The sequence below is a fragment of the Clarias gariepinus genome, chromosome 25 (genome assembly GCF_024256425.1).
Source record: "Clarias gariepinus isolate MV-2021 ecotype Netherlands chromosome 25, CGAR_prim_01v2, whole genome shotgun sequence".
In the NCBI taxonomy this organism is placed as follows: Eukaryota; Metazoa; Chordata; class Actinopteri; order Siluriformes; family Clariidae; genus Clarias; species Clarias gariepinus.
The window spans coordinates 12,565,837-12,587,733 of NC_071124.1; the positions used below are offsets into that span (position 1 = coordinate 12,565,837).

General features: G+C 38.5%; 1 protein-coding gene across 1 annotated transcript in view; it reads left to right on the plus strand.

Annotated features, from left to right (window-relative positions):
• The first annotated feature begins 2,084 nt into the window (after positions 1 to 2,084).
• ece2a (endothelin converting enzyme 2a) overlaps positions 2,085 to 21,897 on the plus strand; it is an 86,643-nt gene continuing 66,830 nt past the window's right edge. Inside the window, exon 1 of the mRNA XM_053486809.1 lies at positions 2,085 to 2,483. Within this exon, the coding sequence (XP_053342784.1) occupies positions 2,324 to 2,483 (160 nt within the window). The 5' untranslated portion in view covers positions 2,085 to 2,323. The remainder of the gene's footprint in view (positions 2,484 to 21,897) is intronic.

A 21,897-nucleotide genomic window follows, 5' to 3' on the forward strand; every position in this document is an offset into this window, starting at 1 on the left:
AGAATGGGCCAAAAGTCCTCCATAACAATGTGAGACTAATATAGTCCTACAGGAAATAATTTTGAAAAGTTATTGCTGGTAAAGGTAAATCTAAAGCTATTGAATCATGGGGTATTTAGTATTGCTCACATGTTTTTTTTCTTTTTGGATTCATTTTCTTAAATAAATAATGGCACTGTGAAAAAGTTATATATCTTTTTGCCTAATACTACAACCCCCTATGGTCAGATGATTATTACTATGTTTTTACACACAAAAATACACCATACAATAAAATGGCCAACCTGGATCAGCATCAATAAACCACTCATCCAAACAAACCCATTTACAATTGTTATACCAGCCTGCTATTTTTTCCTTTAAATAGGGCATCATTATCTATGGTGAGATAAAATGCTGACTATTGTTTTCCTATGCAGTGAGCCCATTAAAGTTAATAAATCAAAATGTGGTAGGTTATCAATAAAGCTATGTACAATAGTGTTTATTGTTATACATGTAATGCAGTGAAAAGTAAAATGCATACACTCACTTCATAAGGTACACCTTGCTGGTACTGGGTGGGAAACGTTTGACTTCAGAACTGCCTTAATTCTTCGTGGCAACAAGGTGCTAGAAACATTTCTTAGAGATCTTGGTCCAAATTGACATGATAATTACTTGCATTTGCTGTAGATTTGTTTGCTGCACATCTATGCTGAAAATCTCCCATTCCACCACATCAAAGACATGAATGTATATGATCAACAATAATACTCAGGTAGGCTGTGGCATGTAAAAATGCTCAGTTGATAAAAGGGGCCCAAAGTGTGAAAAGAAAATCTCCCCCCTTCCATTACACCACCACCTCCAGACTGAACTGCTGATAAAAGGCAGGGCAGATCTATGCTTACATGTTCTTTATGCAAATTTCTGACCCTACCATCTAAACGTCATAGCAGAAATTCTTTGGACCAGCCGATGTTTTTTTATATCTTCTATTGTCTAATTTTGAACCCATGTTAATTGTAGACTCAGTTTTCTGCTCGTAGCTGAAAAGTAGCACCCAGAGTAGTATTCTGCTGGTGTAGTGTAGAGGGTTGTGCATGGAAACCCAAGTAGCAAGTGAACTGGTGTACCTAATGATGTGGCCGGTGAGTGTATATACTTTTTAACACTAGGTGTCTTTTTTAATTACTTACAGACCGACTTTAATATATTGCAGAACTGTACTTTAACTCAGCCTCTTATGTACGTGCTAATTAAATTTAGAGAAATCAGACTTTATGGATATCATTATCACCCTTCATTCGTGGCAAAACATAGATGTGGATGTTGGAGCATTGAAAGACAACTGAAGCCATACAGGAATGGTACATTAATTCTGAACATTCATAGAACATTAATTCTGTCTGATGACAATATATCTGATGACAGTAAAGCAAAATGAAAACTTTCTAAGGGTAGGAATATGCTTTGTTGTTTATCATGATGACGTGGTTACACATTGCTGCTGCTGCATATATGTCTTTTAAGGATCCGTTCTGTACTATGCATTAGTACCTTCGGATTCAGAGTTTTTTTGAATCAAACATATAAGTAGTTCCCTGGACTTCAACCTGGGGCCTGGCAATATTTATGGTATCATTATTTTATACTGTTTTTTTTTTCAGCTGGGAAAATAAATTTGTGGCAATTGAAATGTCATATGGTGTAACTGGTTGCAACACGAGACTCTCACTGCAAATCTTTGTGTTACAAGTGTAATTTTTCCCCCAAATACCAGTAGTTTAGAATGGTAATCAGAAGCTTTATTACTGACAGACTTACTAAATATTATTTAAGGTTATATTTTAAACAAAATGGCATTTTTTTCTTGCTACATAAGAGAAAATGCACTGAAAGGCAATTGTAAAACAACTTGAGTCACTAAACCGGAATCATTTTGAAACATTTATTGATTTTATATTTATTGTAATAAAAAACTCATTTGAAGTTGACCTGTATATATATTTTTTTATTAATAAAAAAAAGCACCTGAAATGACTTTTATATTGAAACGTCTGGCGGTGACGTCATAGGGCAAGCGCCGAGCTCCAGCTGGAATTCATGCTACAGTACTAGTAGTGTGTAGAACAGTACTGATCCGTGTGCAGTATTAATGATAGAGTAGTATTTAACTCACTGTTCTGTACAGAAGCATGAGTCTGAAAGTCTGAATCACGGTTCACTGATCACACTGTCGTGTTTGTGAGTTTGTAAAACACGTGCTTTCCTGCCATCACAAGTATATGACATCCTGCTGCTAGTACATTACCCCCTGTGTCTGCTTCACCCGCGCAGTATGGAGTATTTACCGGACTGTAATAAGAGATATAAAGACGCGGAGTACTGGAATGAACGGTACCGAACCGAGGAGGCGTTTGAGTGGTTCGGGGATTTTACAAAATTCCGTCATCTTCTGGTCCAGCATGTGGGAAAAGAGGAAAACATCCTGATGTTGGGTATGTAGGTCCTTTCCTCCATAAATTAAATGTACGTTTTAATAAAATAACTATAATACAATATCAGCTGATCATGCTTAACGTGCAGTGTGTGTAATGAACACATGCGGACAGCAGAGGGCGCTGCTATGGCAATTTTTAAATTCTATAAGAGTAGGCAAGGATCATTCTCTCTCTCTCGCTCTCTCTCTCTCATATATATATATATATATATATATATATATATATGTGTGTGTGTGTGTGTGTGTAATAAAACCAAAATTCTATTTTCCTTTGTTTGTTTTGTGTTTTGTTTAAGCCAGCATCATCATCAACTTAACGTTAGTGCTCATAAAGTTGACAGGCATTTCTCACTGAGTGTACCAGTAGGCAGCGTCATCACCACCTGGGTGCCTGGTATGGCCGGGGCTTGTGTAGCTGGTGTCCCTCACTGTGCATCTGCACGGCGCAGGTACTCTCTAGTATCAACTAAATATAGGGGTATATATAGTGTGTTTTCCGTCTGCCATGCGAAGGCCCAGGTTCAGTTCCCACTTAATGTCCGAATCTCAGCCACTGGATGGATGCAGTGCTGTCCCAAGCCCGGATAAAAGGGGAGGGTTGCATGAAGAAGGGCATCCGGCGTAAAACCTGTGCCAAAAGTTATGTGCAGATTGCATGGTCTTGAAAGACCAACAACATTATATCACTCAAATCCAGTAGAAAATGAAGGAGATGTATTGTTAATCTGGTTGACTTTGTGTAGTATTATACTATAAGCAGACATTATTGACCTCTACTTATTTTTTTCCCTGGTTTACAAACCATGTCCACGGTGTACCCCGCCTCGTGCCCTAAGTCTCCTGGGATAGGCTCCAGGCCCCAGACCCTGTATACAGGATAAAGCGGTATGGACTATGAGTAAGTGAGTGAATTGAATCTGTCTAATTACTGGCCAGTTATTAGGAAAAATCTGTTTGTTTTTTAGGTTTTAATCAGAATAAATTAAAAAGAATGACCTCTTCTACGCTTCTTGAATAAGGAGGAGGCAACTGTCAGCTTGTATAAAATATGTTAAAGTTCCTAATATACACTACTAATAATAAGTTAGGGATATTGTGAGAGACTTAGTGGATGTCATACTGTACATACGGTGTTTGTTTCACTTCAGACATTTTTGGGATAGGGAGGCTACTGGGGAAAGACAACCTTTTTCAATGTGGCATCAATTTCAACATTCTGTGGGTATAAAAAGCTGGTATTGCCAGTCACTCATTCCAAGTTTATCATCCAAACAGCCATGAACACACGATGGCACTTAATGGATGAACAGCGCCACCTGGCCATGGCGCGGCTTTGGCAGGCAGTCAGATGTTGCTTGTGAACTTGGTGTGTCATCAGCAGACTTGCATCAAGACACAGAACTACTGACAGAGTTCATGACCGGCCCAGGAGTGGAGCCTCACGAGTGACAGACTGCAACGATGATCAGTATCTAAGGACCTATGCACTCAGACATCGTTATGTAACTGCCACACAGCTGCAGGCCCGTTGCGAGGCGTATTAGGGTTTCCAGACAAACCATTGGCAACCGTCTCCACCACTTTGGCTTGAATGCTGTTGCAGGTGACTCCACTGACATCAAGACACCGCCGTAAACGTTTGCAGTGGGCACAAGACCATGTGACCAGGACAATGCACCAGTGGTCTACCATCCTGTGCACAGAAATGATTGTCGTCAGCGTTGCTGGAGAAGGCGAGGTGAGCGATACGCTGAGGTCAACATGGTCCCCAGGGTTTGCTTTGGTGGAGGAGGTGCAACAGTCTGGGCAGGCATCACCAGTCAGCACAAAACAGATTTGGTTATTGTACATGGCTCAGTCACTGCACGTTCTTACCTCGGAGACATCATAGAACCCATCATCATCCCCCAATTCCGCCAGCACACCCCCAACTTTCTGTTCATGGATTTATTGTGAGTTGTGTATATCCGATCGGATACAGATCTTCAGGGCAATCCATCCATCTAGGAACATCTGTAGTCCAAATAGTGTTTGTGGAGGCCATACATTGTGTATTTTCCCAATTGGTAGGACCTCTGGTCAACATATACATCCGCTGTCCAACAATACGGGCAATTAGGAAATGGCAGTTAATCTAATCTGCATGTCTTTGGACTGTGGGAGAAAATCAGTGTTCTCAGAGGAAACCCACCAAGCACGGGGAGACATGCATGCAAAACACCAGGCCACCAATTTGACCAGCCTTCCTCAAGGGCCCAACAGTGGCAACCTAATCCACCGCACTCCACTCACCTCACCAATGCAAAGTGGATTCCGAATGTTCTTATTTATACAATCTTCATAAATTATAGGCAAAAAATTGACGCTCAAGTCAATCATCATACCAGTGATGGAGATTTACAACCCTATTTCATTTGGACCCAATTTATAATACTCCTGCTGTATTAGGAATATGGTGCTAGAGGATGATGGGTTAAGATTAAGATTTGCTGCAACTCTTAAGCCTTGTATAAAATCCTCCACCAGGTAATTTTAAAGCCTTTAACCGAATCTAGGGGGCAGTGTTTGCCTGACTGCATCTTATTGCAGGTGTAGAGAAATCTGCGTGTTCACCCCCACAGCGTTCTCCTGCATTTGTGTACTATAGAGTGTAAATCTGTGGCATGCTCTCGTGTTACTTTTTCCCTGGGCTTCATTGCCGACAGCTTGTTCTGTCCTTCCACTGACACGGATACAAGTTAGGGATTATTTTCCCCGCTCCTCAGGTTATATAAGGCATTGGGGTTTTCTTATGATGTCCTCTTGCTGTCTTGTGTCATGTTGTCAAACACAGCAAAAAATGGCAGCAGTTTAGCGGCCAAGGTGTGAATGAAAACATCCTCCGCTTGTGAGTATATAATTTCACACAAGCCAGCGCCACAGCAAGAAACGACTATTCATTATGTATGTACGTGTCATGCAAGTCAGTGTTTGAGTTGAAATTTGATGCTTTTAGAACTTATGCTGTCCTACCATATAGGCCATATCTCACAAACAAAAAAGAAGAGACGTTATGTACTGTACAGTAGAAGTGTAAAGCCTCTTAGGAAGTAATAGAGATTGTTGATAGATTAATTGTATGTAATTGGCCTAGCACGGATAATTTAAACTACATACCTGCTTGTTATTTGCACAAAAGAAGAGCAGAGTGCAGTGATTTGTTTTTTTGTAGTCTAAGGTGTGTACCGAACAGCTTGATCAGTAGTGTTCAGATATCTGCAAATAAAATTTGTGAAGATACGCTAAGGAGGGTAAAAGTTTCTTGAAAAGAATCATTACTGGTGTTGAGACATTTATCACTACGGGCCCGAGAGTAAACGGAAACATACTAAGAGTATGGAACGGAAACATCCTCAGATGTTAAAAATGTTAAAAGTCATCAAACAGCTGGAAAATTGATTCTTACAGTTGTCTGGGATTCTCAAGGGCCAGTATTGGATCATTATCAGGAAAAAGTTTCAACAATTAACAGTGTTTGAGAGCTGAAGCCTGAACTTCAGATTAAACTGCCACCCATAGCGTTGTGATCTTGCATGACGGTGCATGTCTGCACACTTTTGCCCACACTGTCGACACGCTCTAACAACTTTTTTTTGAGGTGGTAAAGCATCCTCCCTATAGTCTTGGGCCCGTATTCACAAAGCTTCTTAGAATTCTCAGAGAGCTCCTATCTTAGCTTGAAAAGTCCTAGCTAGGAGTCCTAGATTAAAAGTGATTTAGGAAACTTCTCAGAGCAACTCTGAGTGAGGAAAGTACAAAAACCTTTTTTTTTTTTTTAGTGAGTTGGTGTGGTTGACCCAGGAATTATGCAGCGATTTAAGGACTGTGATTGGTTGATTAAAAATCATCTCTGACCTATACTGACATATACACCTCTGTTTGTATGTAAAGAAATTGTATAATCATGACTACAGGCTACTTTATGCATAGTTTCTGTTATAGGGCCAGAAGAGCAGTGTTTACTTTTAGCTTTACATTTTGCAGTGTTTGGAGAATATTTCTTCTTTCCGCCATTCTGTCCTCTGCTATAGAAACTCTCTCAAAAGTCCTCCTTTCTGAGAATAAATGTGACAGGTGCCACGCCTCTCCCTGTAACTTAAGTCACATGTTCTTTTTGTGCCCAAACCTGCAGAAGTTTTGGACAGGTTTTTTTAATCTTATGTCCACTGTACTTGGGGTACAGTTGAAGCCCTGTCCATTCACTGCTATATTTGGCATTACAGATGTTTCAGTTCCATTAAGTTCTGCACATAAAGATGTCGTCGCCTTCTCATCTTCGTTGGCCAGACGTACAATACTTTTACACTGGAAGCCCGGTAATTGTCCCTCAATCTCTCAGTGGATTAAAGATTTATAATTTTTTCTTAGGCTAGAAAAGATAAAATATACACTGAGAGGTTCTAATGATATGTTTTTGCACAAATGGCAACCATTTATTGCTTATTTCGCAAGCTTACAGGTACTGCCTGAATGATTATCTGGACTGGGTCAAGTATCGGAGTGTTTGTATGACCAATCTAATTCACACAGATTAGTTTGAGCCGAAGGATGCCAGGGTTTGTGTGTGTGTGTGTGTGTGTGTTGGGTGAGTGGGTGTGGAGTTTTTCATTTCTCTTTTTATTTGATAATAATAATACATTTAATTAGTTGCTTTTGTTATGTTTATTTATGACAATTGTTCAATAATTTTTGAAAAAAAATGTCCTCCTTTCTACACTTAACAGTTTTTACCTTAGGAGCTGTTTTTAGGGCTAAAATGATTCGTGCATCATTTTTATTTTTACTAAGATTTAGTCCTAAGTTTAAGGGGAAATTCTAAGGAAATGTCATCATTCTGAGAATTTTCTTAGAATTTCATCACCTGGAGCAACTTTTTGGCTTATGAAGCTTTGTGAATACGGGCCCTGATCTGGTTCCATTGGACTTTGAACTTTTCGGTCCCCGGAAAGCAGCCCTACAAGGACGAAGATTAACTTCAGATGAAGAATTGACGACAGTGGGGCATTCGTGGATCGCAGTTTAGCTTAGGGCATTTTTAATAAAGGAATATGAAGACTTGTTGACAGATGGGCAAATTATATTAAGAAGCAAGAAGATAGTGTCGAAAAATTATGTATTTGTCGTTTCTAAAAGTTAATGAAAAACCTCCTGGGTCTCTGCGTCCTCATATGGAGACATCCCTTTTTGGGTTCCCTGCATCCTATACTTCTTTCTGTCCAACCTAGACCAGTTGTTCTCATTAATAGACACTCTACAGCATCATTTAACTCCATAAGACCCGAGCTTTAATCTCACATGCATTTATTATTTTTTCTATGTATTTAGGCTTAGTAGGACCTGGTACGTATAAAATCTACGCACTGTCTTCGAACAGAAAATGAAGTTTGACATCCAGAAGCCTCTGTAATCCAGCCAGGGTGGACCACGGAGGCAAATGGTGACCATTGTATTTATTCCCATTTGTATGACCGTGGTAGGACCTCCAGTCAACATTCACACACACCTAGACCTGGAGGTGCAAGGCGACAGTGCTAACCACTAAGCCACCGTGCCGCCTAATTTTTGACTGGGCCCTGTAGAAGTGTTTGGGACAAGTTGGAAGATCACTTCTACATGGAGCAAGCACAGGGTTTTATTATGCATGTTCAGCATGGTCAGTCTTTGTTAGAATTGTCAATCCTGAAAGTTATTTCTGTGCTCCAGATGAACTACCATCTTTGATTTACTACATTTTTGACTTCAGGTTGGCCCTAAAGGCTTCTGTAACACACCAACATTTATTTCAAATATTTATAGTCAGATGTATTCTTAGAGAAAAGGTGTCATTTTCACATTACAGAATGCTAAATGGTGTTTTTACAAGCGCCTTTCTCGTTATATCCTCTAGTCATAAGAGAATTATAAGAGATAATAGAACATTAATCCTGCTCAGTGCTTGGGCACTATATAGAAATATACATAGTGTGGAAAAGGATGTACAGTGCTTCAATGACCCAGGAAGGATAAAGGACTGTGCAGTATGTCAGTGGGAGTACTTGCCAAGCTGCACATGCTCACTTGATGTAAAATATGCAATATGTTCAGTGTGTATATATAAAAAAAAAAGTCTTCCAAACCTCCTCCTCTGCCCACTCAGTATTTCTGCATGCACATAAAATGTGATTCTATTCTATACGCTCCCACCTCCAAACCCACCCACAGGTTCAGAACACACTCAGACACACACACACACACACACACACACGCACACACACACACGCATACACCACTGCTGTGTCTGTGCCTACACGAAGCTACAGTGGGAGGGGAGCTCTCCTTAACACGTGCGCCTCAGATGTACCCGGTGATAACACTTTTTTTGGGGAGGTAACGCGTGAGACAATTTGTGCTTTGCGAACATAAATCGTGAGTTGCGAGAGAAACGAGTGAGCGGACGCTAGGAGGACTGACAGTAGGGAAGACGTGGAGATGATGAGAGAGAGGGAGAGCCTGCCACAGTGTCATTAGTGTCTTCCAGAGAGAACGCAGAGGGATGAGAATTGGAAATCAGCCTTAGACAGCTACATTAATATTAAACAGAGTCATCGGGGAGATAACTGAGGGAAGTGGAAAAAGAAAAGTGTGTGTGAGAGTGAGATGGAAGAAATGAGAAGAAAGGGAAAATAAAGGGAATTTGGAGCTGCTGCTGATATAAAACATGTTCCAGACATGAATTTCACCTTTTTCTGTAAACCTTTTAGTTGATTCACACTTTTTCACAATGTTAATACTCTTAGTATTGTATTAAAACGCAACAGCAGATTTGTCTATCCTACCAAAACCAGTTTAACCCCACATGCAATAACACTATTAGAGCTTGATGTCAGTTAGAGTCCATCATGAGTAAATATGACATAAATACTCTTCGTTCATTATAGCTGTACATTCAGCACCATGCTCAATGCCTTCGACTCGAACACCCACCTGTGCAATTGGATACTGCACTTTCTGACTGGCGGACCCCAGGAAGTGAAGATTGGGAACTCCGTGCTGATTTTGACAACAGGCACCCCACAAGGATGTGTGCTCAGCCCCCTTCTATACTCCCTTTTCATGCATGACTTTGTCAGCTCAAACAACATCTTAAAATTAGCTGAAGACACTTATCATCCTCATCACCAGGAGGGATAAGACAGCCTACAGGGAAGCTATGGGTGTGCTTTCACAGCGTGACAGTACTGGCGGTCAAAATGTTAGCAAGATGAGAGGGATGATTGTGGATTTTATAACGATACAGGATAGAGAGCGTGCTTCTTTACCCATTGACTTCAAGTTCCTGGCACATCACCAGCCTATTGATGTCTTGCTTGGCATCTGCACTGCCACCAATCACAAGGCCATACAAAGAACCACTTAGAGGAACACCAGACCTGCTGTCTGAGGAACTCTTAAAATATTATGTGGTTTTGTGCTCGTTTTCTGTTATACAAGCAATATCACACGAGAGGGAGTGTTTTCCTGCTGGATATAGGACAGCTGTGATACGATTGTAGTCGAAGGCATTATAGCCATGCTATAAGCAGCAGTATAGCACAACCTTGAATGTAATATTGTAGTTCTGAAACACAGTTTATAATCAACAAATTATGATTTCTTTTTAATTTAACCAGTTATTGTGCTCCACGAATACAAATCCTACTGCGACCAGGGAAACTAACTTACTGTGGCCATGCGGAGCTGGCGACTGACATTTGGTGATTGATTAACAGTAATTAACAGTGATAATTACTGGTACTGGGTGAGAAGACTAAAATATAGAAGTGGTGGACGGTCCTGTAAATCTTGTCCTGTAAAGTTTTTTTTTTTTTAGATCTAAGCAATATCACACTCGAGGTCATGCTCAGGCTGTTGCTCATGCCCAGGACACACAGCTGTGCTAAAAGCCACACAACTTCGAGTGTGATGTTGCTTTCATAGAACAGTTCAACAAACCCCACTGATTATCAAGAGATTATGGTGTGTGTGTTTATTTAACCAGTTATTTTGTTTGCCAACACATATTTTCCCGCGACTGGCAGAACCAACCAACCGAGACCGATGGAGTTGGCGACTGTTAGTGCAAGTGGCGCAGTGGTAAAGTGCTCACCTCCGAGTGGCGCAGTGGTAAAGAGCTCGCCTCCGAGTGGCGCAGTGGTAAACGCTTGCCCCATCATTCAGAGATTGCTCGTTCGGTTCCTGGGTGATGCTGTAACCTCTCGCAGCCTGAGGTTTAGAGAGAGCTGATTGGCCCAGCTATCTCAGAGGGGGAGGGATGGGAGGTACTTCGTGCTCCCACATTAATCACGGCTCTACAGCCAATCAGGGGTGTCTGTGAGCTCGCGCACGTGGAAGGAGCAGATAGCGCTGTCCTTAGAGTGTTATGAGCAGTTCAAAAAGATGCAGTTGGCTGGTCTTACGTGGTTCGGAGGAAACACGTGATAGTCTTCGGCCCTCCTGACTAAGTGGTAGTAGTAGCCTTAATGTGAAGCCCCCTAGTGACGGGGAGGAATTGGACACGACTAAATTTGGGAGGAAATCGGGAAAAAAACCCATCCCATATGGCATTACATGGAAAGGTAGTGCACAATATGGGGTGTACAATCCCTTGTTCAACACAGCAAGTAGTGTTCTTGTTTAGGGGTGCCAGAGGGATTTAGGATTCAGCCTAGTGAAGCTAGGTGTAAATAAAAACACACTTGTGGTATTACCATCTATTATCACCATTTGTGGAACACCTCTTGTCCAATCCATGACTGGATTTCTGTCAACAGTTTTCGTTTGAAACTGTTGAGACTTTCATTGTATTTTTCCTTTAAATACAGTACTTTCAGTGCATGCAGCCAAACACACTTTCTCCTTAATCAATCAGTACTGTTGTAGAACACTTGCTGCGCCTTTCTGTGAAAAAGTCTATTAGCAAGTCCCTAAACATATTACTGCATATCTCCAGCAACTCCATCTTTAGCGAATTTTCAGTACTGTGCAAAAGTCTCGATTCACTCCTCATTTCTACATACTGTATCATATTAAATTATGTAATAATTTAATATGACACTCAGCATTCAGCAACACCAGTGTACTAATCACCGGCCTGATCATCTCTCGTCATCTGCACCTGTTTCTTACTGGTTCATGACTCAAGTTAGTGTTTGGATGATTCATAAGTCACTGTGTGGCTAAAACAAGAAAAACATTCATCTCAAACTGGTCAGGTACAGGGAATGGGATGGGAATAAGAACAAAAAACATTCTGCCTGGAGAACTGTTTCTCAAGACTAATTTTAAAACATTAAAGAAAGTCTCCCTCTTTGTAAGCAAAATATAAAGAAATGAGGATTGGCTCAAGTCTTTTGGCACAGTACAGTACTATTACTACAGAGTAAAATCTTAACGTTCCCTTGAGCTGGGAAGATGTCTCGTTTAATATATGCAATGAAAGACAAATTAAAGAACAAAACAAGAAAAAGGTCTCTGTTATGCTATGGGAGCATTTTGCTGATGTGTTTTGTGTCTGCTTATCAGAGGGAAAGGTCACTGCAAAACAACACAGATTGATCACTTTTATCCCATGATTAAACCTTCCTATCCTAAAGGAAACGGTCTTGTCTAGGATGACTCTTAGGACCTGAACACCCATGAAAATGTTTGACCATGCCCTCTACCACTCTTATGAAACATCCTTTAAGGGAATATCTTTGAAAGAATATGATTTTTATTAATTTACACAGAGAACAATTTTTCTTTCTTTTTTACTTACTTGAAAGTTTCTGGTTTGGACTTTTGTCATGTACAGTGAGCTATACACAGTTCATTACTGTAAAATGCTCTGTATCAAGCTGTGACAAGTAACGTCAGCAATAATAACTAAACATGAGAGTTAGGATATTCAGGGTCCTATATGCAGGGCTTTATAAAAAGACAATGCAATGTAACAAATAATAGGCATAGCCTTCTGGTCAATTGTTTGTAGTTTAATAAAATGTGCATACTTGCAAACTTTGAAAAAACGAGCATATTTGTTGGTTGATTTTATGAATTCTTCAGTCAGGGACAAGTGCTACATGTTAAGTCTTATTTAAAAAATTTATATCTCAAAACTTTATTATACAACACTTGGTTCTGACCATAATCTTAGTTTTGACCATGGACGAGAGGTGCTCTAATGTAGAATAACAGCACTGGGATGTCACAGGTGTTCTAACAATTAACTGTCGGTTGTCAGCGGGGTGACTGTAGATTGGTACAGGCTGGAAAGAGGAGAGAGCAGCTGTGTGTCAAAACCCAAATTCTCACAAACACCCTCTCTAAACAACTAATCATGGCCACTACTTGGCATTTGGAACAATGGAACAATAAGGTAATTGTATACCTTACATATCGCAATAGTTTTCTATTTAGTGCTATTTGGGTTTCAAGCCCTGAGAGTTAGCTGATATTCTAAAGCAGAACTGGAAATTTAACATGAAACTTAAAAGATTTATAGGACTGTCCACCACCTCTATTTGTTATTCTCTTCAGCTTTCAGCTGCATAGGACCAGTAAGAAACTACTTCTGTATATCCAGATAAATAACAAATCACATTCAAACTCGTGTTCAAAAAGTGATTATCATAAACCTGCCATAAGCAAATTTATTCTAATTATTAAATTTATTCTGATTATTATCAAAAGGTTTAGGAGAAGGAGGAGCCAAAATAATTTTTAAAACATTACATGTACCATGTCATCAACGAGCAGAGCACAACAGTGGCAAAAACAGGATTTAACTCAAATTTAAATTATGGCAAAGAAAAAAAAAAAATCAAGATACAGTGGAACCTCGGATTACGAGTAACACTGTTTGCGAGTGTTCCGCAAGACAAGCAAAGATTTTTAATACATTTTGACTTGAAAAACGAGCATTGTCTTGGCTTACGAGTACTGAATATCATGCATCACGCAAGCGCTTCTTAATTTGACACCGTGCTCCTTCACTCACACCATTATACACACACACTCTCTCTCGCCTTTACAGGTGTGCACACACATTACACACACACACACCTTGCCTGCGCGCATAAACGAACATAACACTTAACACGCGCATAAACACTTATCTGTTGGGATTTATTTTTTATTCTTTTAAAGGTAAAGTGCAGGTTAAATTTTTTTATTTTATTTATATTTTGTATTAATTATTTTTATATAATAATTTTTTTGGGCTGTAGAACGAATAATTTGAGTTTCTATTATTTCTAATGGGCCAATTAGATTTGGTTTATGAGTGTTTTGGAATAAGAGCCCACTTCCGGAACGATTTATGCTCATAATACGAGGTTCCACTGTACTTGATGCAAAGTTTCATGGGGCTGCAGGAATAACTGGCAAAGTGCTGGCCACTTATTTTATGTGACAGCAATCATATTCTTTACAGGTCTGGACTATGGGATAGGGTGACAAGACAAAAACAAAGAAAGAAAAAAAATAAATCCAGGCTTACTTATATCCCCCTAAACTATTGTAGAACAAACTTTCATCATAGATCTGGAGCATTTTTTTTATGTTTTACAAGGAAGGGTGGAATAAAATTGCCACATTGAGATGGTAGACTTTTACCTCAGATCTGCATTAAACGCAAACGGCTTTAACAAAGTATTAATTAAAGGGGTGCACACTTGTTCAACCAGGGCATTGCAAAAATATGCAATATTCTCATTTAAACAGTTGATTTTAAGATTCTTCGTTATTCATGCTGTGTAAAGCCTTCATAACGGCTTTACCATGATGAAAAGAACCCATTCCTGTCTTAAAATAATAACTGACTATTGGTGTTGTTACTTTTTTACCTTGTTGTTTAGTTTTTCTCCAGTATTGTTCTAGAATGTAGAAAATAAATCACTAAAAACAAAAAAACATTCAGTTAGAAGTTGTGGCCGAATGTTTGACTTGTACTGCATAAATACTCATGTCTCTTATTTCAAAACTACTAATTAAATTATAAAAATCTCTTTTTTTGGTCATAGAAATCATTTTATTCTGGAAAATTATTAGGACCCCAAATTTTTTTTTTTGGTTCTGTTAACCAAGAACTTCCATTTTGCCAAAGACTGTTTGACCTGTTGCGGCAATAAAAATATTTATACAAATAAACTATGGGAATTATTAGAAGCTCATATTGTTGCTGCTCATCACCTAATTATTGATGTCAACATTATCTGTTTCTAGCCTGAGCTAAGTTTGTATAGTTTGCACTATCTGAAAGCAACTCCTGATGTACCTTTCAAGTTTCCAAAGAAGCTGAGTGCTACAATATGAACATTCTCTTCTCTTTTCTTGTCAGCATCATCCTTAACAACATAAAAAAAATAACATGGAAAAAGTAGTGTTGCACTTCTTGAAATCTAGTGCAGCATGTTCCTGAGTGACTAAGTAAGGATTTACTAACAATGTTTCCAGTCCTTGCTATTGCTTTAAGCAATTGTTGGCTGAAGAACATGTGCTCTCAGTGATGATGTAATGTTCCACAGCTGAGCCTATTTGACAGTCCTCTTGGCCGTTTTGCTCCCTTTGATCCTTCTTCTCGTTAAGATGTGTAATTAGATCCTATTTTTCTTTGTCTTCTTTGCCGTCCTTTCATTCATGGAAAATGTATAATTCGGTAGGGAGCAATTCAAAGGCTCTGCTGCAGTCTGAGTTATTTACAAGTTTTACACTTATAAAGCAGTTACTAGCAGTTTGCTAACTGTAGCATGGGAGATGGGTGGTCTCGTAGGGTGTCTTGTATTGAAATCTGCTGCAATGACCCGGTTACTGCGTTCACCAGACGACACACAATTTCTATCCGCTCCTCACGTGTCATTAGTATGTAAACTGCTAATAACTGCTTTATGAGTGGTCAGAAACTTGTAAATAACTCATGAAAGAATAGTTACGTTAAAACCAAGCACTGCATTGTTTTTTCTTGTGAAATTCCCAATAAGTTTGATGTCACATGACCCTCTTCCTATTGAAACAAAAGTTGGATCCAAAATGGCCGACTTCAAAATGGCCACCATGTTCACCACCCATCTTGAAAAGTTTTCCCCCTCACATATACTAATGTGCCACAAACAGGAAGTTAATACCACCAACCATTCCCATTTTATTAAGGTGTATCCATATAAATGGCCCACCCTGTACAGTGAAGAACATGCCAGAGGATCTTTAGCTTGAGACTGCGGAGTAAATGGGAGTGAAATGTGTTTACTGAGGTCGAAAGTTGCTCAGAAAGGTGTTCAATGGGGTTAATTGTTCTAGCGTAAGAAATAACTTCGACAAAAAGCATGCAAGTCATTGTAGACCATTGTGTCTTGTCAACCAGGTGTCCACATATTTTTGTCCGTACGGTGACTTTGGTAAAGCTCATCACCCCCTGTAGTTTCATTAAACTAAATTAAACTAATGCTTGCCTAAAGAAAGAACATTTCCATACTTACTTAGGCTGTGGGGCTGCATGTTAGGTAAAGCACCACTAAAATAGATAGATAGATAGATAGATAGAGAAATGTATTAATCCCAAAACGAAATTGTATTATTTATTAATATATTTATTTTAGATAGATAAACGGAAATGACAATTATTACCTTAACTCTCAATGTACAGGAACTGAAATATTTAATAATTTTCTCATTCCATGTATAGAAAATAGGTTTGGTGATGAAGCCAATTTTTAGGATTACTTTATAATGATCTTTGTCACAATGCAAACAATGGTAAAGCTTTTATTCTTCAGGAAAGGCAAACTGATTAGATTTAAATAAATAAATAAAAAATGATGATGGAAATTTAAAAAAATATGTCAGCCGAGAGAAAGTCTATAAAGAATATTGCTTTTCATTAGTAAAGTACAAAGAATTATGGTTACAATAAAAGCCTGAGGAGGAGCAAGAAAATAAAAATTGTTATTTTTTCCAAACAGAATAAAATAAAATTGAAGTAAATACATTTTTGAAGTACCCTTCACAAAGCCAGAATGTTTAATTATCCATATCTGTGATTAGTTTATTTGCTATAAATTAAAAAATCTGGGATTCCGTCCCCCCCCCAAACCCCCGCAAAATCAGAGCATTTAACACCCAGGGATTTAATTGATGAGATAAAAACTGTCTTAATAATTTTGGTAAATTCTAATGCACTCAAAGGCCATGTTCTTGGATGATATTATATCCATATTTATCATCCATAACAAGGATTTCCTTTGGAAATGTATTAATTATTGTTTTAAATACAAGCATGGCTGTATCTCTGTAATTACATAACATAGGTTTCACACAGTCCCAGTGTGTATTGCTGTCAATGTCCATGGTCTGTATGACTTGTTCATACAACTTGAAGCACAGCTGTGTGTAATTCCTTTTAGTTATACACTTAAAGCATACAGCTTTTATAATAAATGTAAGATTATTAAAATTAATATCATTATGTATTGATTTATTGATCTTCTGGCTCTAAGTTTTTGTATGTGTGTGTGAATATATTATTCTAGTATTATCCTGCATGTTTTTTTTATGTCTAGGTGAAGCAAGATCAGTTAGTATTCCAAATCCTCCTCAGGCGCTATGAGTGTGTGAAGCCTTGGTGTTAACAGGAATGAGTTGCGTGTCCTCAGATGTTTTTTTCCGCACAGTCAGAGGACAAACTTACATTCATTACCCTTAGTGCTGACAGTGTGGAAACAGTTTTGTGTGTGTGCGCGTGCGCGTGTCTAAGAGGCTGCAGCTGGCTTTTGATGCTTCTTTCTCACACTTCTAGATCTAACATTTTCTTTTTTCTTTGTATCCCCTCTCTCATTTCTCCTTCCCTTTCTCCGTTTTGCTTGATCTCACATACAACTAATTATATTTTGTATTTTTTCTGCATTTGGTAGACACCTTTAACTTATTTTATGAATTTAATTATATTAGTTTGAGGGTCTTGCTCAAGAGCATTCTGAGCATCAAAAACTTAAGTCCAAAAGTTAGGTAGAAATGTATAGATTACTTGCATGTAGGTCACACTTCTGAGCTTGTACAGATTTTTCCTGGTTAGAGGTGTCAAGCAGCTTTTTTATATGGTCTGGCCGCTGTCTTAAATAGAAACAGAATGTTTAATACATTATATATATATATATATATATAATTTTTTTTTATGGCATTGGTTAATTGCGTGCATCACACCAAATTTCCACTGTACTAAATCAGTGTTGTAAATATATAATGTACAGGTTTTGACATTATATATAAATATATTACAAAAATTATTATATATTGAGTATATATACTGTGTGTGTGTATATATAAATATATATTTATAAATATATAAAATGTTTCAAATTTTGACACCTACTTATTCTATGGTTGTTTTTGTATTTGATATATTTTTTACATTGGTGAACAATCCTAAATACATCAAAACTATCAAATAAAAAAAAGGTGGTTACATTGAAGAATCTAAAATATGAGGTGTGTTTGAGACAAACTGGGATTTGTGATGAAATCTCTTGTGAAAGAAGACATGAAAACGTTTGACATTTAAAGAAGACTTCAAGCATACAGCACGAGTTGGAAGTTATTGATACATTTTCTGTATAGTCCTGATCTCACTCCAAGCCATTTCTACATGGTTGGGCTATTAAAGGGTTTCCTGGGAGGCCAATGTTTCAGAAATAAAGTAGACAGTCTGATTATGGCACCAGCATACCTACCTTAATGGTATCCATTCACTATAGTGAAACTCTGAGTTAAGTGCATAAATGTAGGAGTGGATTATATCAGAACTACAGATGGTGTTTACTCTCATAACTGTATTCTGTATTATATTATTGGACATCACTGGTATCACTCATTAAAGTTTCTGACTTTACATTTTTTTCCCCCTTTCTGCATAATCCCATGTGTTTAATTTAATAGTTTTGATGCTTTCATTTTTGTTCACAGTGTAGGAAATAGTAGGAATAAAGAATGATCCTTTTATGAGTAGGTGTTCAGACGTTTAACTGATACTCTCCATGGTTCCATCTGTACGTGGATTACAAAATAACTTTAAAAGGAATGACTTTGTTAGAATCATTCGCAACCCTGATAACTGAACCATGGTTACTCAGCACTGGAGCACCATAATGTTGTGTCCTCTCACACCTCTTATATTTGCTCTACAGATTACTGTGTTGCCACTTATATGATGAGTTTGATCTATGATGTGATAAAACTCATCATATCACGAATCAAAGTACCACTAAAAGGTTCAACAACTAGCCTACTGGGTTAGCTGGAACAACCAGCATTTGTATGTTAGGATGGTAAAGACCAAGATAAATTCTTCATAATTTAAATGCAAATAAAATAATTCAGATTGTAATGCTTGCATAACTTTTGAAAACAGTACATAAAGTCGGAATGAGCCACCTGTCATATCATCATATTCGATAAATTCAATTATTTAAGAAATGGTTGATTATTTAACAACCTCAGGAGCGACCTCATTTCCCCCCCTCGTCTGTTCCAACCACTTAGCATTCAGCATCACCAGTATATTTAGCACAGGCCAGATTTGGCTGATCATCATCTGCACTTCTTTCTCGCTGGTTTGTGCCTTAAGTTTGATGTTATTATGCTTGAATGATTCATAGGTCAATGTGTGGCCTAACTAACAGTAACATTTCTCGGATACTGCTCAGGTACAGGGACTAAACTAAAAATGAGAGCCAAAAACCTGCCAAAATTGAGAGGCAAAGAAAGTCCTTCAAGGACCTGTGGAACACTTTCTTAAGACTACATAGAAAGTCTGTCTGTTTGGAGGTGACATTTGAAGACATGAGTGGAGGCTCCAGACATTGGCACAGTTCTATATGTCATATAGTCATATAAGCAGTACAGTCATAGAGTTAAAGTAATTTACAACTTTTTTTGCTGTTGATTTGAAAGATTGCACAATGCAGCTGACTGGTTTTGTTCCAAAATTGATAAAAAATCGTAATTATGTTTAACTGAAGTCACAAGTTTACATACACTCTAACTTTGAAGTCTTATTTTCTGATCTTTTTATGGATGACTACTTAATAAACGACACAAGTATTTTTTTTAAACAATTGTTTATGGATAGATTCTTTCACTTATAAATCACTATATCACAATTTCAATGGATCAAATGTTTACATACACTCCACTGACTGGGCCGTTCAACAGCTTGGAAAATTCCAGAAAATGACATCATGGCTTTAGAAGCTGCTAACTGACATAAAAGTCTGTGGATGCATTTCAAGGCCTTCAAACTTAGTGACCCTTTGTTTGACATCTTGGGAAAACGAAATCCAAGACCTCCAAAAAAATTTGTGGAAAATGTCTAATTCTTCCCTTGTGAAAATTTCCAAATGCCTGAAGATCCTACCTACATCAACAGTCCTATGGAAGTATAAACACCATGGGACTGTGCAGCCATCATACTGCTTAGGAAGGAGAAAAAATACACATCAATTCAGTAAGACCGTGAAGACACTTGAGGTAACGGGTACAAAAATATCTAAATCCACAGTAAAATAAGCCAGATAATAGACAAAAACCTGAAGGATGAAAAGCCGGACTACGGTTTGCAGCTACACTTTCGTGAACAAAAATGTAGCATCCTTTGCAGTGCTAGACCAATACTGAGTGTATGCACATTTCTAACCCACTGGGAATGCCATGAACGGGATAAAAGCTGAAATAAATCTTTTTTTCTATTGTTATTCTGACATTATACATTCCTAAAATAAAGTAGTGATCATTAAATGTCTGAGAAAAACTGAGTTTAAATGTAATGACTAGGGTTTATGTATTTCTGTATGAGGCAAAAGGGAAAAATAGCCCAAAGTGGAACATCATGTTTTTTTTTTTATATTTTCTATTCAAAATTAGCCTCTATACCTCCTTATCCCTCTAAATATCTGTATCCAATATTTAAGTCTTTCTCTGCAGTAGTGGATGTTGTGATAGGGATGTGATTTGATGAATGGATGAACAGATGAACAAAACCTTTTTTTTTTTTCTTTTACGATTGAGACCATCTACCATTCAACAAAAACATAGGCTTGTATTGGTCACACAGTGTTATTCTAGAGAAAGAGTGTGTTTTTTTTTCAGAGCATTACTGCAGATCCCCTCCCAGCGTAACACACTGCAGTTGCAACGTTGATTGCGGATGCGTCATGTCAGGCAGGAGTAGAGCTACACGCTTTATGAATGAACAAGTGAATGAACGTGAGAGAAGGGGAGCTTGAGGATGAATGAGTGGGCTACCCAGAAGAGTGTGTGTACTGAAAGTGGATGTGTGTGATTTATGCAGTTTCCATGGCATCAAACCCCCCCCCCCAGTATTTTGCTCACTTTTTTCCTCCTCCTCTCATCTGATTGGCTGAAAGGCGAGAGAGTGCAGAGGATGCCGCAGTCTTTCGGGGTTATCCCCCCTCTCTCTCACTCATTCTCTCTCTCTCTCTCTCACACATTCACAAATTCCCCTCATCTCAGCTGTGCTATGGTTTGTGAATGAGCGTTAGCGTACGCATGCGCTTGTGCTTACACATGAATTTGTTCGCGTTCATCGTCTGTCAGTCTCCTTGATTTGTGTTAAGGTGTGAACGATATAGGCCTTTGTGTAATTGGCCATTGGTTTGTGTGAAAGAAAGAAAGAGAGAGAGAGAGAGCGCGGGAGAGAAAGACAGGGAGATGATTATCGCATTTTCAGCCGCAGTCCCCTGCCCATTTCAAACTCATAAGTATGCAGGTCAGGGATACCATCCTCCCTTCTTTTGCCCCTGGTTTGTTCTCCTTTTTTGTGTGTCTCTTTCTCTACTGTATAAAGTATTAAAGCTGCTGTAAACAAGGCTGACAATCCTGATGGATTTAGACAACAAAAGTGTCCACCTCTCCCTCCCTCCCTCCCTCCCTCCCAGGTTCAAAGCTAGATCTAGGAAGACAATGCTTGCACATAAACACTGCCAGGCATTTTGATTAAAATGTCAGTCAACAACGGCATTGTAAAGATCTGATTTGAGGAAATCACTGATTACCCTGGAATATACCAAGCAAGCAGAAGCAGATACTAAATGACTTGTGTGTTATAGAGCTTAGAGCTCTTAGAGAGGTCAGGCACTAATGTAGGGTGAGGAGCCCTGTTACGCACTCTGTGTTCCAGTTCAAGTGGGGTTGAGATCAGGGCTCTGTGTATTCTACTATATGTGTTCTTAGGGACAAGTATTTGTGATCAGGTGTATTGTCATGATGAAACGAAATGAAATTTGACTAGACTCCAATGCGCCTACAACATTGTAATAAACGTTTGGGGATTGGACCCATATGGATTTTATGGTCAGCTGTCCAGATAC